The following is a 15,428-nucleotide window of genomic DNA, read 5'->3' on the forward strand; positions in this document are numbered from 1 at the left end:
AGGCATGTGTAGATTTGCTCAAGAGCGTTTACAAGTTCACTTTTCCTCCAACCACTTTTTTCCCCATCCCTGGAAGAACTTCTACTTCTGCCCTTGTCAGAAGTAAATTTCCAGCCTTTCTTAGTATGGGAAAAGATTAGAAAATAGGTGGTGAACATCCTTAAACATGCAAGTTAGTAGGATTGCACAGACTCAATGGCATTCCAACCCTGGAACTAATGCTTACTGCTTCCTCCATTCCCCCAGAATGTAGATTCACAGAAAGGTGACAAAACAAGGACATTGCTATAATAGGGTTTGAAATTGCTAGTACTCAAGCCCACTGTAGTATTAGGCCTGGCATAATCATAGAGGCTATTATCAGAGCCCTTACATAATGACTCTGATAATGTGTTGTACACTACATGGCACTAAAGGGACAAGTAAACTTTTTTTACAGGACAAGTAGATTTAAGAAGCACCCTGTCCCATGGACAGTTAGATATTTTACTAAATTTCACAACCGTGCCCTTCAGAAATGACTACGCCATTGATTTTATGTGTTGTCAGGCCTCATGTGGTCACCAGAAAGTGGGCTTTACGAAGCAATACTGAGGGAAGGGCTGAGGTTCCACTAACATGTTAATCTTCTCTGCTTCTCTGCAATCCTTTAACTAGGTATTAGATGTGTTCACTGAAAAAGGATATTATTATTGCATTTTCTGAACGTTTATGCTCGGAACAGAAGGCCTAAGGAGGTTATGGTGACAAGCCAATAATCAAGACAATAGGTTTGATTGGTTAATTGGAAAAAGGTTATGACAGATGTGACCTGACATTTATTGTGAACAGCATATATTAAAGGCAATGGGAATTTAAGGCTTGATTATATTTGCACTGTGTTAAGTTCATTTGGCTACATGGAATCTCAGAGAGTAGACTAGAACGCGAGTGTTTGGTGCTGGTTGCCCATTCCAACAAACCCTGCCTGTAGATGTGCACTATGAGAATTATTGCACTCTGAGGAGAGATGTATATTGTGTTGTCAATTGTAATTTTATGACTCTATGCATAATGGATGCTTTTTGTGAACTGCATCCTCAAACAATTAGGCCGTGGTTGGTTCTGGTGACAAACCAAAGATAAATGCTTTAGGCCTGATTGGTTCATTGAGAAAAGTTAGGTCAGATCCCAAAGGTCTGATATATTTCTTATGAAACATTATGACAAATAGCTGACATAATTATACCGAAGGCATGTATTACAGCCAATAGGACTCTAAGGATAGATTGAAGTTATAATGTTCTAAAGACCGTAGATAGGTATTTTGTCACATGGAATTTCACAGATTAACATAGTAGGCTCTGGTTTTCCTTTGTTCCTCTAAAAAACCCTAGGTGTAGAATATTGTACATGAAGCAATAGATTAGCCCACTTCATCCGCTGGCTCTATATCTGTGTAAGTGATGGCATTTTACTTGATTACAAACATGCATATGCCTGAAAATGAGTGTCATTCAGTCCTAGAGCTGGTAGATCCGTCATTTAGTTTTCCATTTCCCCATCTATTACTTTTCTTCTTATTCATTATAATATTTTTAGTAGACTGTCTGGCTGCTACCTAAACAGTGCCCACTCGCCTGGTGCTCATTTCATCTGCAATGCATTGTGTACCACACAATCACTGCTTCTCAACCAAACTGCCAATGTGGAATTGTATAATCCATGGTCTATCATTGTTTTTCTATTCCAAATGGTTGCCATGTTTAGAAGTGTTGGACGTTTTTTGCTTATGCAGGGTCATCCCCAATCTTTTTGCCTCCTGCCTCCTAATTTTTTCTGACCTGTTGCTGTTGGCTTTTGAACTCTGAGCACTTCACCACTGCTAATTAGTGCTAAAGTGCATATGCTCTCGGTGTGAATTATATGTCATTGGTTTATCCATGATTGGCATATTTGATTAACTAGTAAGTCCCTAGTAAAGTGCACTAGAGGTGCCAGGGCCTGTAAATCAAATGCTACTAGTGGGCCTGCAGCACTGGTTGTGCCACCCACATAAGTAGCTCTGTAATCATGTCTCAGACCTGTCACTGCAGTGTCTGTGTGTGCAGTTTTGACTGTAAATTCGACTTGGCAAGTGTACCCACTTGCCAGGCCTAAACTTTCCCTTTTCTTACATGTCAGACACCCCTAAGGTAGGCCCTAGGTAGCCCCAAGGGCAGGGTGCAGTGTATGGTTAAGGTAGGACATATAGGGGGTCATTACGACCCTGGCGGAAGGCGGAGAACCGGCGGTAAGACCGCCAACAGGCTGGCGGTCTTACCTTGTGGAATTATGACCATGGCGGTTACCGCCATGGTCATCCGCCGGTTCTCCATTCCGCCCGCCAGGGCGGAGACGACCGCCGGGCTGGAGACCTGGGTCTCCAGCCCAGCGGCCGTCACTGTACCACCGGCGGTATTTTGACCCGGCTTACCGCCGTGGATATCCAGCGATTTGAACCGCCATGAAATCCATGGCGGTAAGCACTATCAGTGCCAGGGAATTCCTTCCCCGGCACTGATAGGGGTCTCCCCCACCCCTCACCCCCACCCCCTCCCCTACACCCCCCACCACCCCTGCCACCCCCCAAAGGTGGCAGGGCCCCCCTCCCCACCCGACCCCCAACATCACATAACTCACACAGACCCGACACGCATGCAGGCACCACCAACACACACACACCGACATACATGCCAACATTCACACACACAGTCAGACACGCACACCCACATTCAAACATACACGCACACATCCATACAGACATACCCAGAGACATACACGCACTCATTCCCAAACACGCATCACCCCAACAAGCATACACGCACTCACATACCCCCTCTACATACTCAGACACACACCCCCATGCACGCACACAACACCCCACCCCCCCCTCCCCTAACGGACGATCGACTTACCTTGTCCGTCGATCCTTCGGGAGGGGACGGGAGCCATGGGGGCAGCTCCGCCGACACCACACCGCCTACAGAACACCGCCACGGCGAATCACAGGACGTGATTCACTGGGCGGTGTTCTGTTGGCGTGGCGGTGGAGGAGGAGCAACCTCCACTTCCCCGCCGCCCGCCAGTATGGCTGTTGGCGCCTCTCCGCCCGTAAAGGGGCAGAGAGCTGCCAACAGTCATAATACGCCGAGCGGCAAACTGCCACTACTGGCGGTCCCTCGGCGGTCTTGTAAAAAGACCGCTGAGGTTGTAATGACCCCCATAGTCATATGTTTTATATGTCCTGACAGTGAAATATTGCTAAATTAATTTTTCACTGTTGCAAGGCCTGTCCCTCTTATAGGTTAACATGGGGGCTACCTTTAAATCTGATTAAAGTGTAGATTACCTTTGGGAGCGGATGGACATGTGGAGTTTGGGGTCACTGAGCTCACAATTTAAAAATACATCTTTTAGTAAAGTTGATTTTAAGATTGTGTGTTTGAAAATGCCACTTTTAGAAAGTGAGCATTTTCTTCCTTATACCATTTCTGTGACTCTGCCTGTTTGTGGATTCCCTGTCTGGGTCAGTTTGACAGTTGGGCTGGTTGCACCTCACACTACACAGTGACACAAAGGCAGCTGGGGTGCAGTCTGCATTTCCTGATGAGCCATCTGTGCTAGGAGGGAGCAGAGGAGTGGTCACTTACACCTGAAAGGGCTGTGCCTGTCCTCACACAATGCAGTCTCCTACCCCCGGGTGGGTGTCTGGGGCCTGGCCTGGGAAAGGCAGGATTTCACATTCAAAAGAGACTTTACTTTGAAGTAGGCCTACTTCAAAGGAGAAATTGGGTATAAGAAGGGCACCCAAAACCACAGACTTTAGATCGCTTCTGGACATCAAGAGGAACCTCTGCCTGGAGAAGAGCTGAAGAGAAGTGCTGCCCTGCCTGTGACTGTGCTTTGTGGAGCTATCCTGCAGTTGCTGCTTCTGCCAGAGCAAGAGGGCAAATACTGGACTTAGTGTGCCTTCCCTCTTGTGAAGAAATCTCCAAGGGGTTGATTTAGAGCTTGCCTCCTGTTGTTTGAAGTCTCAGGGACAGCGAAGACTTCTCTCCTCCAGCACCTGGAGCCTCTGGAGAGACTCCTGCTCTGACAAGTGGTGCCCTAATCACTCCCTGGGCCCTTGAAAGGAAAGTTGGTGGAAAGCCAAGGAAATCGACTTTGGATGAGTTTGGACCGACACTGCTGCTGAATCCGGTGATGCCGCCTGCAACCGACTCCGTGATCTTCGCTGGAACGCGACAACCTTTGCAGGCCTGATGCCGCTGCAGACCCGCTGAAGTCCGCAACTCCGTGGAAGTCGCCGCACCACTTTGTGACTGATGCCGCTCGAAGTGCGCTGATTCAACGTTTCGCACAGATGCCGCGATCCCCGACTTCGCGCATAGACTTGTTTTCACTCTTCACCAAAGGTACTGTACTTGGGGGTCTATGCGACTCTGTGTCAGGCGCCGCTGGTGTCGGCTTGTTTGGAACGACTCCGTCACGACGCTGTGTTAACACCTCATCGAAGCATTGTGTGTTTCTGAGTGCTATTTTTGAGTTTAATCTTTAAAAATTCATGACTTGACTTGTGTATGTCGCATTTTTGTCATTTTGGTCTTGTTTTGTTTAGATAAATATTTCCTATTTTTCTAAACTGGTGTAGTGTCATTTTGTAGTGTTTTCATTAAGTTACTGTGTGTGTTGGTACAAATACTTTACACCTAGCACTCTGAAGTTAAGCCTACTGCTCTGCCAAGCTACCAAGGGGGTAAGCAGGGGTTAGCTGAAGGTGATTCTCTCTTACCCTGACTAGAGTGAGGGTCCTTGCTTGAACAGGGGGTAACCTGACTGTCAACCAAAGACCCCATTTCTAACAAGAAGCAACACGTTATCATTTTTCCTCGGAATAACTGCGATACAATATAGACTATACAATTCAAAGATGGCTACCCAGTGTGTTTTTTTTTATGAGTGGCCATCCTGGAATGCTACTGTCATAGTGTACCATTGTTTTACCATTTCAACATAGCCAACACATTTCTTCCATGGACCAAGTTTGAATTGTAATACAATGATACGCTATGCATGATACTATTCCAACATGGCCATAGTTTTCTATGTTTATTTTTTTGTATTTTCTATTGCAAGTATATGTACACTAAGTTTAGAGAATCCTATTTTTCGTTTTTTACACTTGCATTATTTTAATCTTTCTTGCATACACCTGTGAGTTTCTGTATGTATTTAATTCTGTAAGGGCTAGTGCCTGAATGCAAGGAAAATTCAATGGATGGGTGAATGAATGCATGAAATCAAAGATGAATCACAGAGTGCATGTATTTTGAGTTACGGAGTGCCTAATCTAGGTTGTGTATTAAAAGACACACTCACTCATAAACCAGACCTACTGGCACTTCCAATGCTTGTTTCTACTTGTAACAGTTTTAGCAACAAAGTGATAGATAACTGATTTTGTTGTAAGTAGCTAAACGCTTGTCACAGTGCCCATACAGACCGGTAATATTGTTTAGCTTTTAGTAGTAGTTATAATGCATATGTCACTGCTATAGCAATGGGCTAGATTTAATCGTATCTGTTTTTCACATAACTTACAGTTGCCATGTGGCCCCCTTTCACATGCCATGCAATACATGTCTAATAAAAAAGCACACTAAACGGTGTAATGTAAAAACCAATACTTCGAATAGTAAACATGAAGAGACACATCCCAGGAAGGAAAGTTCTGCTGTCTGAAAAGCCATGACAGGCACAAGGCAGAGGTTCACTTGTCCGCGTATGCAGGAACAAAATTAAATGGAAAATGATTTCATTCTAGTGAAGTAATTTACAGCACTGCCTTTCTCTAAGTCTGTCAATTCAGTCTGACATCGAAATGCTGATACAACTGGAACTTTTCGCTCAAGTGCACTGAATTGAAAACATTTTTGGGTCTCTGCTCCACAGATCAATGTGCATACGCCAATTTGTTGATTCCAAAAGAAGTAAGATAGCTCACTGGCTTAAGGCACTGACTGCAGAAGCATACTGTGGGGTGCACAGGCCATAGGCTTCAATCCCAATAAAGCATCATGGTTTGATGAGTGCCTCTTCCACATTTATATGTCTAACCAGATGAACCCTGTTAATTTTTTGAACTAAAGATGATACCCGCAGCCTACATATGAAGCTAATTTGAAATCTAGACCATTGCAAAGCTTATATTGTAAAGTTAGGATTGTTCCCTCAACCTTGATGGCTGGAACAACCAGCCATCATTGCCTGCCCCAACAAAGTTGTTTTTTAAACGCTCCTAATGTAATATCCTTAAAGATTACCACTACAATTATCAAACATCTGTTTGGGCACTTCCTAAAAGCTCCCTTTTGAAGCTGTATTTAAATGCTACCAGATTTTGATGAACGTTACTCTCTAATGGGCTTAAAAATGCACCCTATCACACTTGGGTTACCAAGTCTTCCTTGGGAGGAGAACTCCCAAATACCAATGCATGGAGTGCGGGGTGCTGTATATACATTAATTCATTTAACCATCTCCTGGGCCAGCCTGCTCTATGTGGAGTGTAATAGAAATAAAACGGGAGGAGACTGCTTGCTTTGGATGTGCAAAGAAAAGAAGGGAATGTGGTGCAAAATGGACCTTGTCTGTGATGCTGAAATAAACCGAGGTATAACTCTCTTTTCAAACAATTATCCTACGTCCAAGGATATGCATAATTGTAATTTCCGAGTTCTCAACTCCACAGAGCACTTTAGGAACAGATGTGTGCGGGGATCTTTTGGTGTGTGGGGTAACTTGGTTTTACACTGCATTATTCCATTCTTTGCACTGTGACAGAAATTCAGTTGGGACTAACAATGTGGTTACCTAAGCATTAATTTATCATATGTAGGGTTGTAAAGGCAGTACTGGTGACAACACGATGGAATAATTGTGAGAGCAGTCTGCGCCTATGTTACAGCAGCAGTCAGCCTTGGTTATCACTTTTAGAACACAAAGTTGGGGGTACACTTGAAAAAGATTTGTTTCTAGATTATACTTTTTTGCATCTTCCTATGTGGTTATTTATTACAGGGCCTAAAACAACGTGCAATGGCGATATAAAAACATCAAAGTCATGTTTTTGTTATTCTACAGTATGCAATACTGACATATTTAGCATCGTGAGGCAGTCAATTGCCTCATGGCAAGGCCCTCTAGAATGATCATTAATATCAATTGCTAGCATTCCAAGAACTCTGCAACTTAGGTGAAGAAACTCCAATTGTCTGTATGTATTTTCTCTCTCTCCTCGCTCCTCCTGTCACCGAATGACAGAGCGGGAGCCATGCAGGAATCGATCCCACTGTAACTGTGAGATGTTAATGTTCAGGATCTGCGCGGCGTTTGACAAGATGACTCACTTTACTGCTTCCTTCAACCACAACACACGTCACCAAAGTACAGTTGCAGTGTTACAGTAAGAACAACATGCCATCATGAGTAACTCATGTTCTTAAAACCAGTGACTGGCGCTACAACAGAGGCAAGAGGAAAAAGCACTACATACTTGTACGAGCCTTGTGACAGCCAGTCTGTCCCAAAGGGAACCTATTACAATGGGGTTAGTGATTGCAACAACGGGAATTATTATAATGTAGATAATGTGCATTTCACCTTTGTAGGGGTGTTTTTCTTTAGATTACGAACCCCCCGGGATAATGGGGAATTAGCTCAAGAACATAGGCACTGCGCCAGTTAATCATACTTAAGAAACTGAAGACCACATTCCAAGTGCCTTGGATTTTGGTGCAATAGAACCGCATCCAATAAGTACCAATACCGAAGAGTGCAGTGTTTACCAACTCTGGTATTCTGTTCCAATTCTGTGATGATGTGGTTAGAATTACAGATGAATTGTAGTATGGACATTTTAGCCCTCCAATACTGCAGATGTTACCACTTTTTCAAACAGTTTTTCCTGTACAGATTATATCAGCGTTTTCCTGGTGCAAATAGTAGGGAACAATACGTGGATGGGCTGTAAATTCAGCAAAACTCAAATCCCAATTTGAGATTTACACCGGGCTCCGAGTGGGGAGTTACATAAGCAAAGATTTATCTAATGAAAAATGCCTGTGTTTCAAGGAAGCCTTTCATATTATTATGGCAGCGCAACTCTAATCTATGTAATACAGAACTGATCTGCGATTCATATTTTCGTATGATTCTGAAAACACAGAACACCAAAAGTAAACATGCAAGTGTTTGATTAAAGCATCAATCAAAACAGACAGTAAATTTTCACAAACCTTCCTGATACTAGTAAGGAGAGTTTGTCGATTGGAGTTTTCCCTTGCATTGCATAACAGTGTTCCTTCTCCAAAGTTATCACTTCTGCATTGCAATATGACATAATCTTCCCAAACACTGTCAAGGAGATCCCCAGTGGTTGAAAAAGAGAACTGTATACCTCCTGGAATTCCTTATCAAAGGAGATGTTCCGCAGCTGATATGCCACGTGGATGATCTGTATGATGCATATCACAAAAAGGGCAAAGTTCCAGGAGAAGACGTCTGCGGCACAGGCGTCTAGCCAAGCCCAGAAAGAAGAACAGAGAAAGCCCAAACTCAGGAAAATGAAGACATAGAGGAGGCCAGAGTAACCGCTTCCTCCCATGTAGCCCAAAATGAACATAACACTGGCAAGGTGATAAATAGACCCCTCGGCCTCAGGTTTCCACTTTGAGCACACTGGGTGTCCAATTACTAAACTCTCCCAAAAAGTCAGGTTTTCTCCCATGGCTGGGCTGTATGAAGCAGTACTCACACCATGTTTTTCTTTTATCTTGCACTGCTTGTTCTCTGTACTGGATGGGCCATGCTCCTGTCTCGGTGTCTGGGGCTACATCACATAATGACGAATAAGACAAGATTGTCAACATTTATGACGGCCACAGTTGACAAAAAGTATGACTGTGCTTCAGCGCGTATAAGTATTCAAAGTTTGCTGGATGACAGGGAGTTCGTAATTTTGAGCTTGTCATCGGGAGAGGAAGCAACAAAAACGTTGACTGCCTAGAAAAGAAGTCCATGCATTGCAGGGTTGACTTTTAAAATCATGGCGTCCTCATGTGTATCCAACATTTAAAGTGTGTCTGTCTGTTGTATCTGGAAACATATAAGGCAAAAGGATTAAAAGCGCTTTAGACTTACACAAGTATACCAAAATCCAATACCCTGCTGCTAGAACATTTAGCAGATCATTAGTCCGAGTCTAAATGTATTCTAAATTGTCAGGGAAATATATGCTGTACAAAGATTAGGTTGAATGAAGCTGAAAGCGAACTGATGCCCATCAAATTATTAGGAGAACTCTGACACAAAGTAAATTCATGCTAAAGAAGCAGCCAGCTTGTAACTATATTAGGGCTTTGAACCTCAAGAACTATAGGGGTACACGGCCAATGTTATAAATCTGAGGATATGCTTCAGTGATATGATCGCCATTGGACCTGACCATAATCCCGGACAGTCTATTTATGCTTCTACCGTGAACTGCTGATGTCTTGTTCTTGCTTTTGGAGAGGGGGCGGGGACAGTGGACTCTTAATGGGCACGTTAAAAACAGCTAATCAACAATGCAATGATTCATTATCAAGGAGCTAGGTCCATCATACACACAGACACGTGGCATGGTACACAAAGATTCGTGGTATCCCTTTCCTGGGGTTAATTGACTGACTGGTTCCTAAACGCTGCTCCGACCAATACGCTCTAAATATAAACAGAGGAAGGCACGGGCCCTTTATGACGGACGTGGAGCAGTGACTCCAGCCCCAGCTTCATGTGTGAATGCAACATCTAGGGCACAGCCATGGGAACAGGCTGGGGCACACGCTGGTCGTGGGAAAGGGAGGGGGGCTAGACTGTGAGCGGGACAACGCCACGCAGAGTTGGAGTACCGGCACTTTTTAGAAGCTCACAGGTACTCTAATAGTGACTAACTACACCTCTATATATAAAATATTTCCATTTAAAGCACTGGAATGGTAACAGGGCGCCCACCACTTTAAAAGTGCGTCCACGCTGTCTAAAGTAAGCACCTTGGAAAGCTCCAAGCGGTTCACACCAGCACTGGTATCCTTGCTTGGAGCCACGCTTTCAGGCCGGTACGGGAGCTGCTGCTGCACGCAATTTCCGGATTCTCCTCGGCAGGCATTTGGCAACCTTGGCACCCCTGGCACTGTCATCTCCCTCGCCCTCACCATTATTAAGTTACATCTCAGCACGCCGCTCCCTTGCATAGTGACCAGTCCATGGGCGGACACCAACAGCCTGGCTCAGATCACCAAGCACAAGTAGCAGGCTCCCGAGCAGTGCAGCTGTCAGCTGAGCCCACGTGCGCCCCGGGTCCTCCCGCTCGCGCAGTTCTAGGGTCGCACCAGGGGCAGCGGCGGACACCGGATACCTACAGCCGGCACAGAGCAGCGCCGAGGAAAGGGCGGCGGCGCTTCTGGGAGATCCGGGAAAAAACCGAGGCACCCAGTACAAGCAGTCGAGCTGATACACTCTCCGGATACATGCTGTCGCTCCACGCTAACTTTAAAAAGCGCTAGCCACCATCTCCCGCCCACACACCATGGTGGTCATTAACACACCCAGCTATCCGCTTTGATTCCTCCCCTTTCTCACCTCTCCTCCTGTCCCGGCGGAGGCAGTGGTTCTGGCTGGACGTCCGTAGAGATGACGGGATGCCGGGTGGTGCGGTTCCCCTCCTCCCAAGCCACAAACTGGCAGCAGCAGGAACTCCTGAGCGTCGAAGAGTAGAAGCGGAGCAGGACAGGGTAGCGCGCGCACTACACCTGAGTCCCTCGCGCACGCCCCTCCACCAGCTGCAGCGCGCGCGCGGCCAGAGGAAGGAAGGGAGCACGCGCGCGCTGGTTGGACCAGTCCCGGGAGAGACTGGGTAAAAGAGCCCGGGTGCTGGTGCAAATGATGTCACAACACCGACGGCCCTGCCCTCTAGCACACATAAGGAGTGTTCCATGCCTCAAGTTTTCGTTCAGTGTTCATTGTTGATGGCGTGTCTGCTCGTATTTGTGCCGAGAGCCAAGCTTTTTAATTACCACGAAAATACGCTCTGGATAGTAAACAAAGAGCGCAGGTGGATAAGTGCCTCTCCCAGGAACGGGAGAGAATAATGAAGAAATGCGCACGTGACGCAGTAGGCACTTAAAGGAGGCACTGCGTGCTTCTCGTGATGTCCTTGAACCAGTATAGCCTGTCTTCTCGCGTACACATAGGGGGCTCCTACCCACTCATGCCAGTGTCGTCTAGTAACACTGGGTGGATATCTCGCACACCCCAGGCCAGATTGTAGCCCTTTCATCACTATTTCTGTTCTACTTCCATACACCACCATCGTTATTCTTCACTACACAACCCTCCCGGCAGTCTCAAGTGGCCCGTCGCACCGTATAAATGTCTTTACATTTCGTTCTCAAAGATATCTGTAAAGCTGAATGCACATAACATCGAAATTAATTCAATTATTAACATTTAATATAATTTCTTCAGATGATATTGATATTTGCAGTTATACAGCAGCCAAATGTTCACATTTAAGAGACGACCGTGCAGAAATTTACTATTGACCAATCACAGTTGTTGTGTGCTCGATCATTTTCTATTAGAGGTTTTGGACACTGGGTGATGGAAGCCCGGTTCAAAAATTACGAAAAACACCCAAATCACACAAGTACGTGACAAGGATAATGTTCACGAATTTTCATCAGGCAAATGTTATTAATCTATCTTCGTTGTTATCGCTAATAGGCAAACCTTTGGATCAACTCACTACTAACAAACGGAATGATGTTTCACCTGAAATTTTGAAAAGTCAGGTAGACAAGGAAAGGCGTCGTTGCTGCTGTTTGAGAATCCACGTGCTGCAATCGATATTTGTAGCAGCCCTCTTACACCAAGAATGGGCAGGGTTGTTATTAAAAAAAGTAAATTTGTAAAATATTGCAGACAAAGTACATTACATCAACAACATTATTTAACTCTCAAAATAAAAATATTTGTTCACAACTACAACTGCAATCTCAGTTTACTGGAGGCCGGAACAGGTAATAGGCAACCTTCATTTTACCCAGCATGGGTCTCTCTTCACAAATATGTGGATGAAACTTCAGTAAACTTTGGAATGTTGTGAGTTCTTGTGAAAATAATGGTGTGGTAGAGTGGAAATAATCACTAGTGTTGACTTTGGCATGCAACCTAATCCCCATTGGTTATCATTACTCTGGAAATGTTTCTTCTGTTCCCAGGCTTCAACAAACAATTGCCAGATGGGTACACATTAATTTTTCTTTGAGATTCAAAATTTTAAAATACCTCTGTGTCTTTTGGTTGCACTGTATTTTGCAACTGTATAGTTTAATTGCCTGCATTAAATTTATAATGATCAAATAGAAAATGCATATCTTATTGTATCGCAATAATGTAAGTAAAGCAAAACCATATCATTGTAACCCCACTGTTTGTTTCACCATTACAAATTTGCTGTATGTATAAACGGATCGTTATTAATCTTTAGATGTGTAAGCACACTCATGACGTTTTTTGGCTACTCTAACAGTTTTATCCACAATATTTAGAAAACAGAAAAGAAAGGCAACACAACCCAATAATTATAAAGAGAAACACAAAGTAAAGTAGTACAAATACAGAAGAAATAAGGGGAGTCTGTTTGTTCTTCTTTCTATTTCTTCATTTCTTTTATTTCTTCTTAGAGTACAAAAATGTTGCAGCTAACACGTTTCGCCTAATCCAGTGGTTCCCAACCTGTGGTCCAGGGACCTCTGGGGGCCGCAAAGCCTCCTCAGGGGGGCCGTGACTGCTCAGAACATTAAATATTAACAGATTAGGTCCCTTTCTTTCAGTAATGACTCAGTAGGGGGGTCACCAGGTTCCAGTAATGATAAAGTGGGGGTCCACAGAAGTCAAAAGGTTGGGAACCACTGGCCTAGTCAAAGGCTTCCCCAGGGCAGACCGCACAAACCGCCTCTGATTGTTTTAGGTCAATCCTCATGGAAGTTCGTAATGGCTAAATATACTTATGACATAGCTTTGTCAACTGAGTAGACTAGGCAGTATCACATTCAAATAGACATTAATGCCATGTTCAGCATGCTTTTCTTTGTATTTGTAGGTGTCTGACATGACCTGCCTTTCGAACATGGCATTAATGTCTATTTGAAGACTATGAAGTCAGAATGTGATTACTGCCTAGACTACTCAGTTGCCTATGCCTTGTCATAAGCATATTTAGCAATTAAGAACTTTCATGGGGATTGACCTAAAACAAAAGGAGGTGGTTTGTGCTTTCTGTCCTGAGGAAGCCTTTGACCTGGGTAAATGTGTTGTCTGTGACATTATTGTACTCCAAGAAGAAAGAAAAGGAAAAAAGAAATAGAAAGAAGAACAAACAATGGACTCTCCTTTTTTCTTCCGTATTTGTACTACTTTGCTTTGCATGTATCTTTATAATTATTGGGTTATGTTGCCTCTCTGTTCTGTTTTCTAGCTTCTTATGTGGGGCCAATTGGAAGCTGGTCCTTAGAGGTGGGAAACACTTTTTGTACCAGGTGACAATTTTGGGTGGCGAAACAACAGATTCCCTGGCTGCCATTCTTTGTTCAAAATCCACAATATTTGACAGGCCCATTTTCCACCATATCAGTGCACTGGAAAATTTCAATCTTTCCACTATTTCACAACTTACCATAAACAAAGGGGCAAGTCACAACTGAATACGTTAATTCAAGTTTAACATTTTCAGTACTGTGGATGGTAGTATTTGAAAGTTGTTTCTTTTAAATGCTATACAATTAGTCTAGCTAACTGTGCACTGTTACCTAGTGAGTGAAAGATCCTTCTGCATTACAATTGCTCCTTATGCTATCCAGAAGGGCACACACTGGTAGCTCACAGACAAACCATGATGTCTGAAGGCAATGAAGGGAAAATTGACTAAGCTCAGAGTGACTGCATCCTGACTAAACAGAGAGAGGAAGTCAAGGGTAAGAGTACTACTAATAATGTGAATAAGGTGGAAGAGATATGATCTACGAATGAAATGCTACTCAACTTTTATCCCATAGGTAACGTGAAGTCCAGAAACAATAATAGGAAACCAAATAGAAACACGTCCAAATAAATTCACTGTGAGTGTGGACACTGAAGCATGCAGGTGCTAAATAAAGCTGGGTTCTTAGCATAAAACAGCAGGTATTGTAGAGATGGGCAGAGGCTTCTAAGATGCAATAAGAGTCTCTGCTTCCACAACATCATAGTCACAAGTTAAAGTTGCGGAAGATAATAATAGAAAACGTCCACATGGACCTGTGCCAATATTAAAATAATTGTTGATGTATGCTGTACCCAGTGATTGATTGCCCACATATATCTGCCTAAAAGGTGCAGATATTATTTGAATTGTAACCAGGTATTGCAATCGCTCCAAGCAATCCGCAGGTGAGAGTGAACTTATTGTCAGATATGAGCCTTATGGCATTTATTAAACAAAGAGCATCCAAATTCTGTGAAATCAAAAAAGTATTATTTGCTTCTGTCACTGTGTGAAACATTACACAATAATGTTTACAATTAACTTCCAGTTCCTATTTTCCCCTTTGTTGGAAAGAGGTTGGGCTGTACAAGGAAACTTGTGGAGGTTCCATAATATGCTATTTCTGTGATTGCCACTAGGTCTTTTGTAATCAAGTCATGCCCTGATCCAACTAGTAAACTTCCCATTGAATGATACCTGATCTCATTCAAGTTCGCAGATGGCAAGCGTGATCTTAAATAGTACAGTGAGGAGGTTAAAGCACCAAGACTAAGAAATGATTAGCTACTATGGGATACTGTTAGCAAACGGCTGGGCCTACCTTGGTAATGACGTTCAGAAACAAGCCTGTAATCATTCTTGGCAAAGTTCACAAAAATTGTCTTTGTTATCCTGGAATGTAGTAGGAATTAAAAAGCACCGTGAATCCAAGGAATTTCTAAAGTTTAGTTTAGAATTTAATTTTCCTGTTTTGCTCAAAACATAGTTGTATGCTCAAAACAAGTGCCTAGTCACTTCCCAAGTTTTTCCACTCTATATAAGGGAGCAAAATGCCAGGCTGAGCGGATTTAATGCTAATAAAATGTTTCTCCTTTGATGGTAATGAAGCTATTTATTGGAGTATATTTGAAGTATTAACTCAGAAGGTTTAGGTAGTGAGTGACAACCCATACATACTCTTATTCTCAGGCCTAACAACTGTTCAAACCATTACTGTACATAAATAGCATCATACCAGAATAGATTTGCTGAGTTTTGCTATGCAATAATATCACTTGTTTAC

At 43.5% G+C, this 15,428-nt stretch overlaps 1 protein-coding gene across 2 annotated transcripts in view; it reads right to left on the minus strand.

Moving 5' to 3' along the window:
- POPDC3 (popeye domain cAMP effector 3) overlaps nucleotides 1–11,285 on the minus strand; it is a 79,432-nt gene extending 68,147 nt beyond the window's left edge. The window contains exons 1-2 of one of the 2 annotated variants that reach the window (XM_069235418.1): nucleotides 10,702–11,285; nucleotides 8,319–9,177 (exon numbers count right to left, since the gene is read on the minus strand). In XM_069235418.1, the coding sequence (XP_069091519.1) occupies nucleotides 8,319–8,809 (491 nt within the window). In that variant the 5' untranslated portion in view covers nucleotides 8,810–9,177; nucleotides 10,702–11,285. Of the gene's footprint in view, nucleotides 1–8,318; nucleotides 9,178–10,112; nucleotides 10,628–10,701 lie in introns of those variants that run through there. The other variant, XM_069235419.1, reaches the window with a different exon arrangement.
- Between the last annotated feature and the right edge of the window lie 4,143 nt (nucleotides 11,286–15,428).

Source organism: Pleurodeles waltl, chromosome 5 (assembly GCF_031143425.1).
Source record: "Pleurodeles waltl isolate 20211129_DDA chromosome 5, aPleWal1.hap1.20221129, whole genome shotgun sequence".
Taxonomy (NCBI): Eukaryota; Metazoa; Chordata; class Amphibia; order Caudata; family Salamandridae; genus Pleurodeles; species Pleurodeles waltl.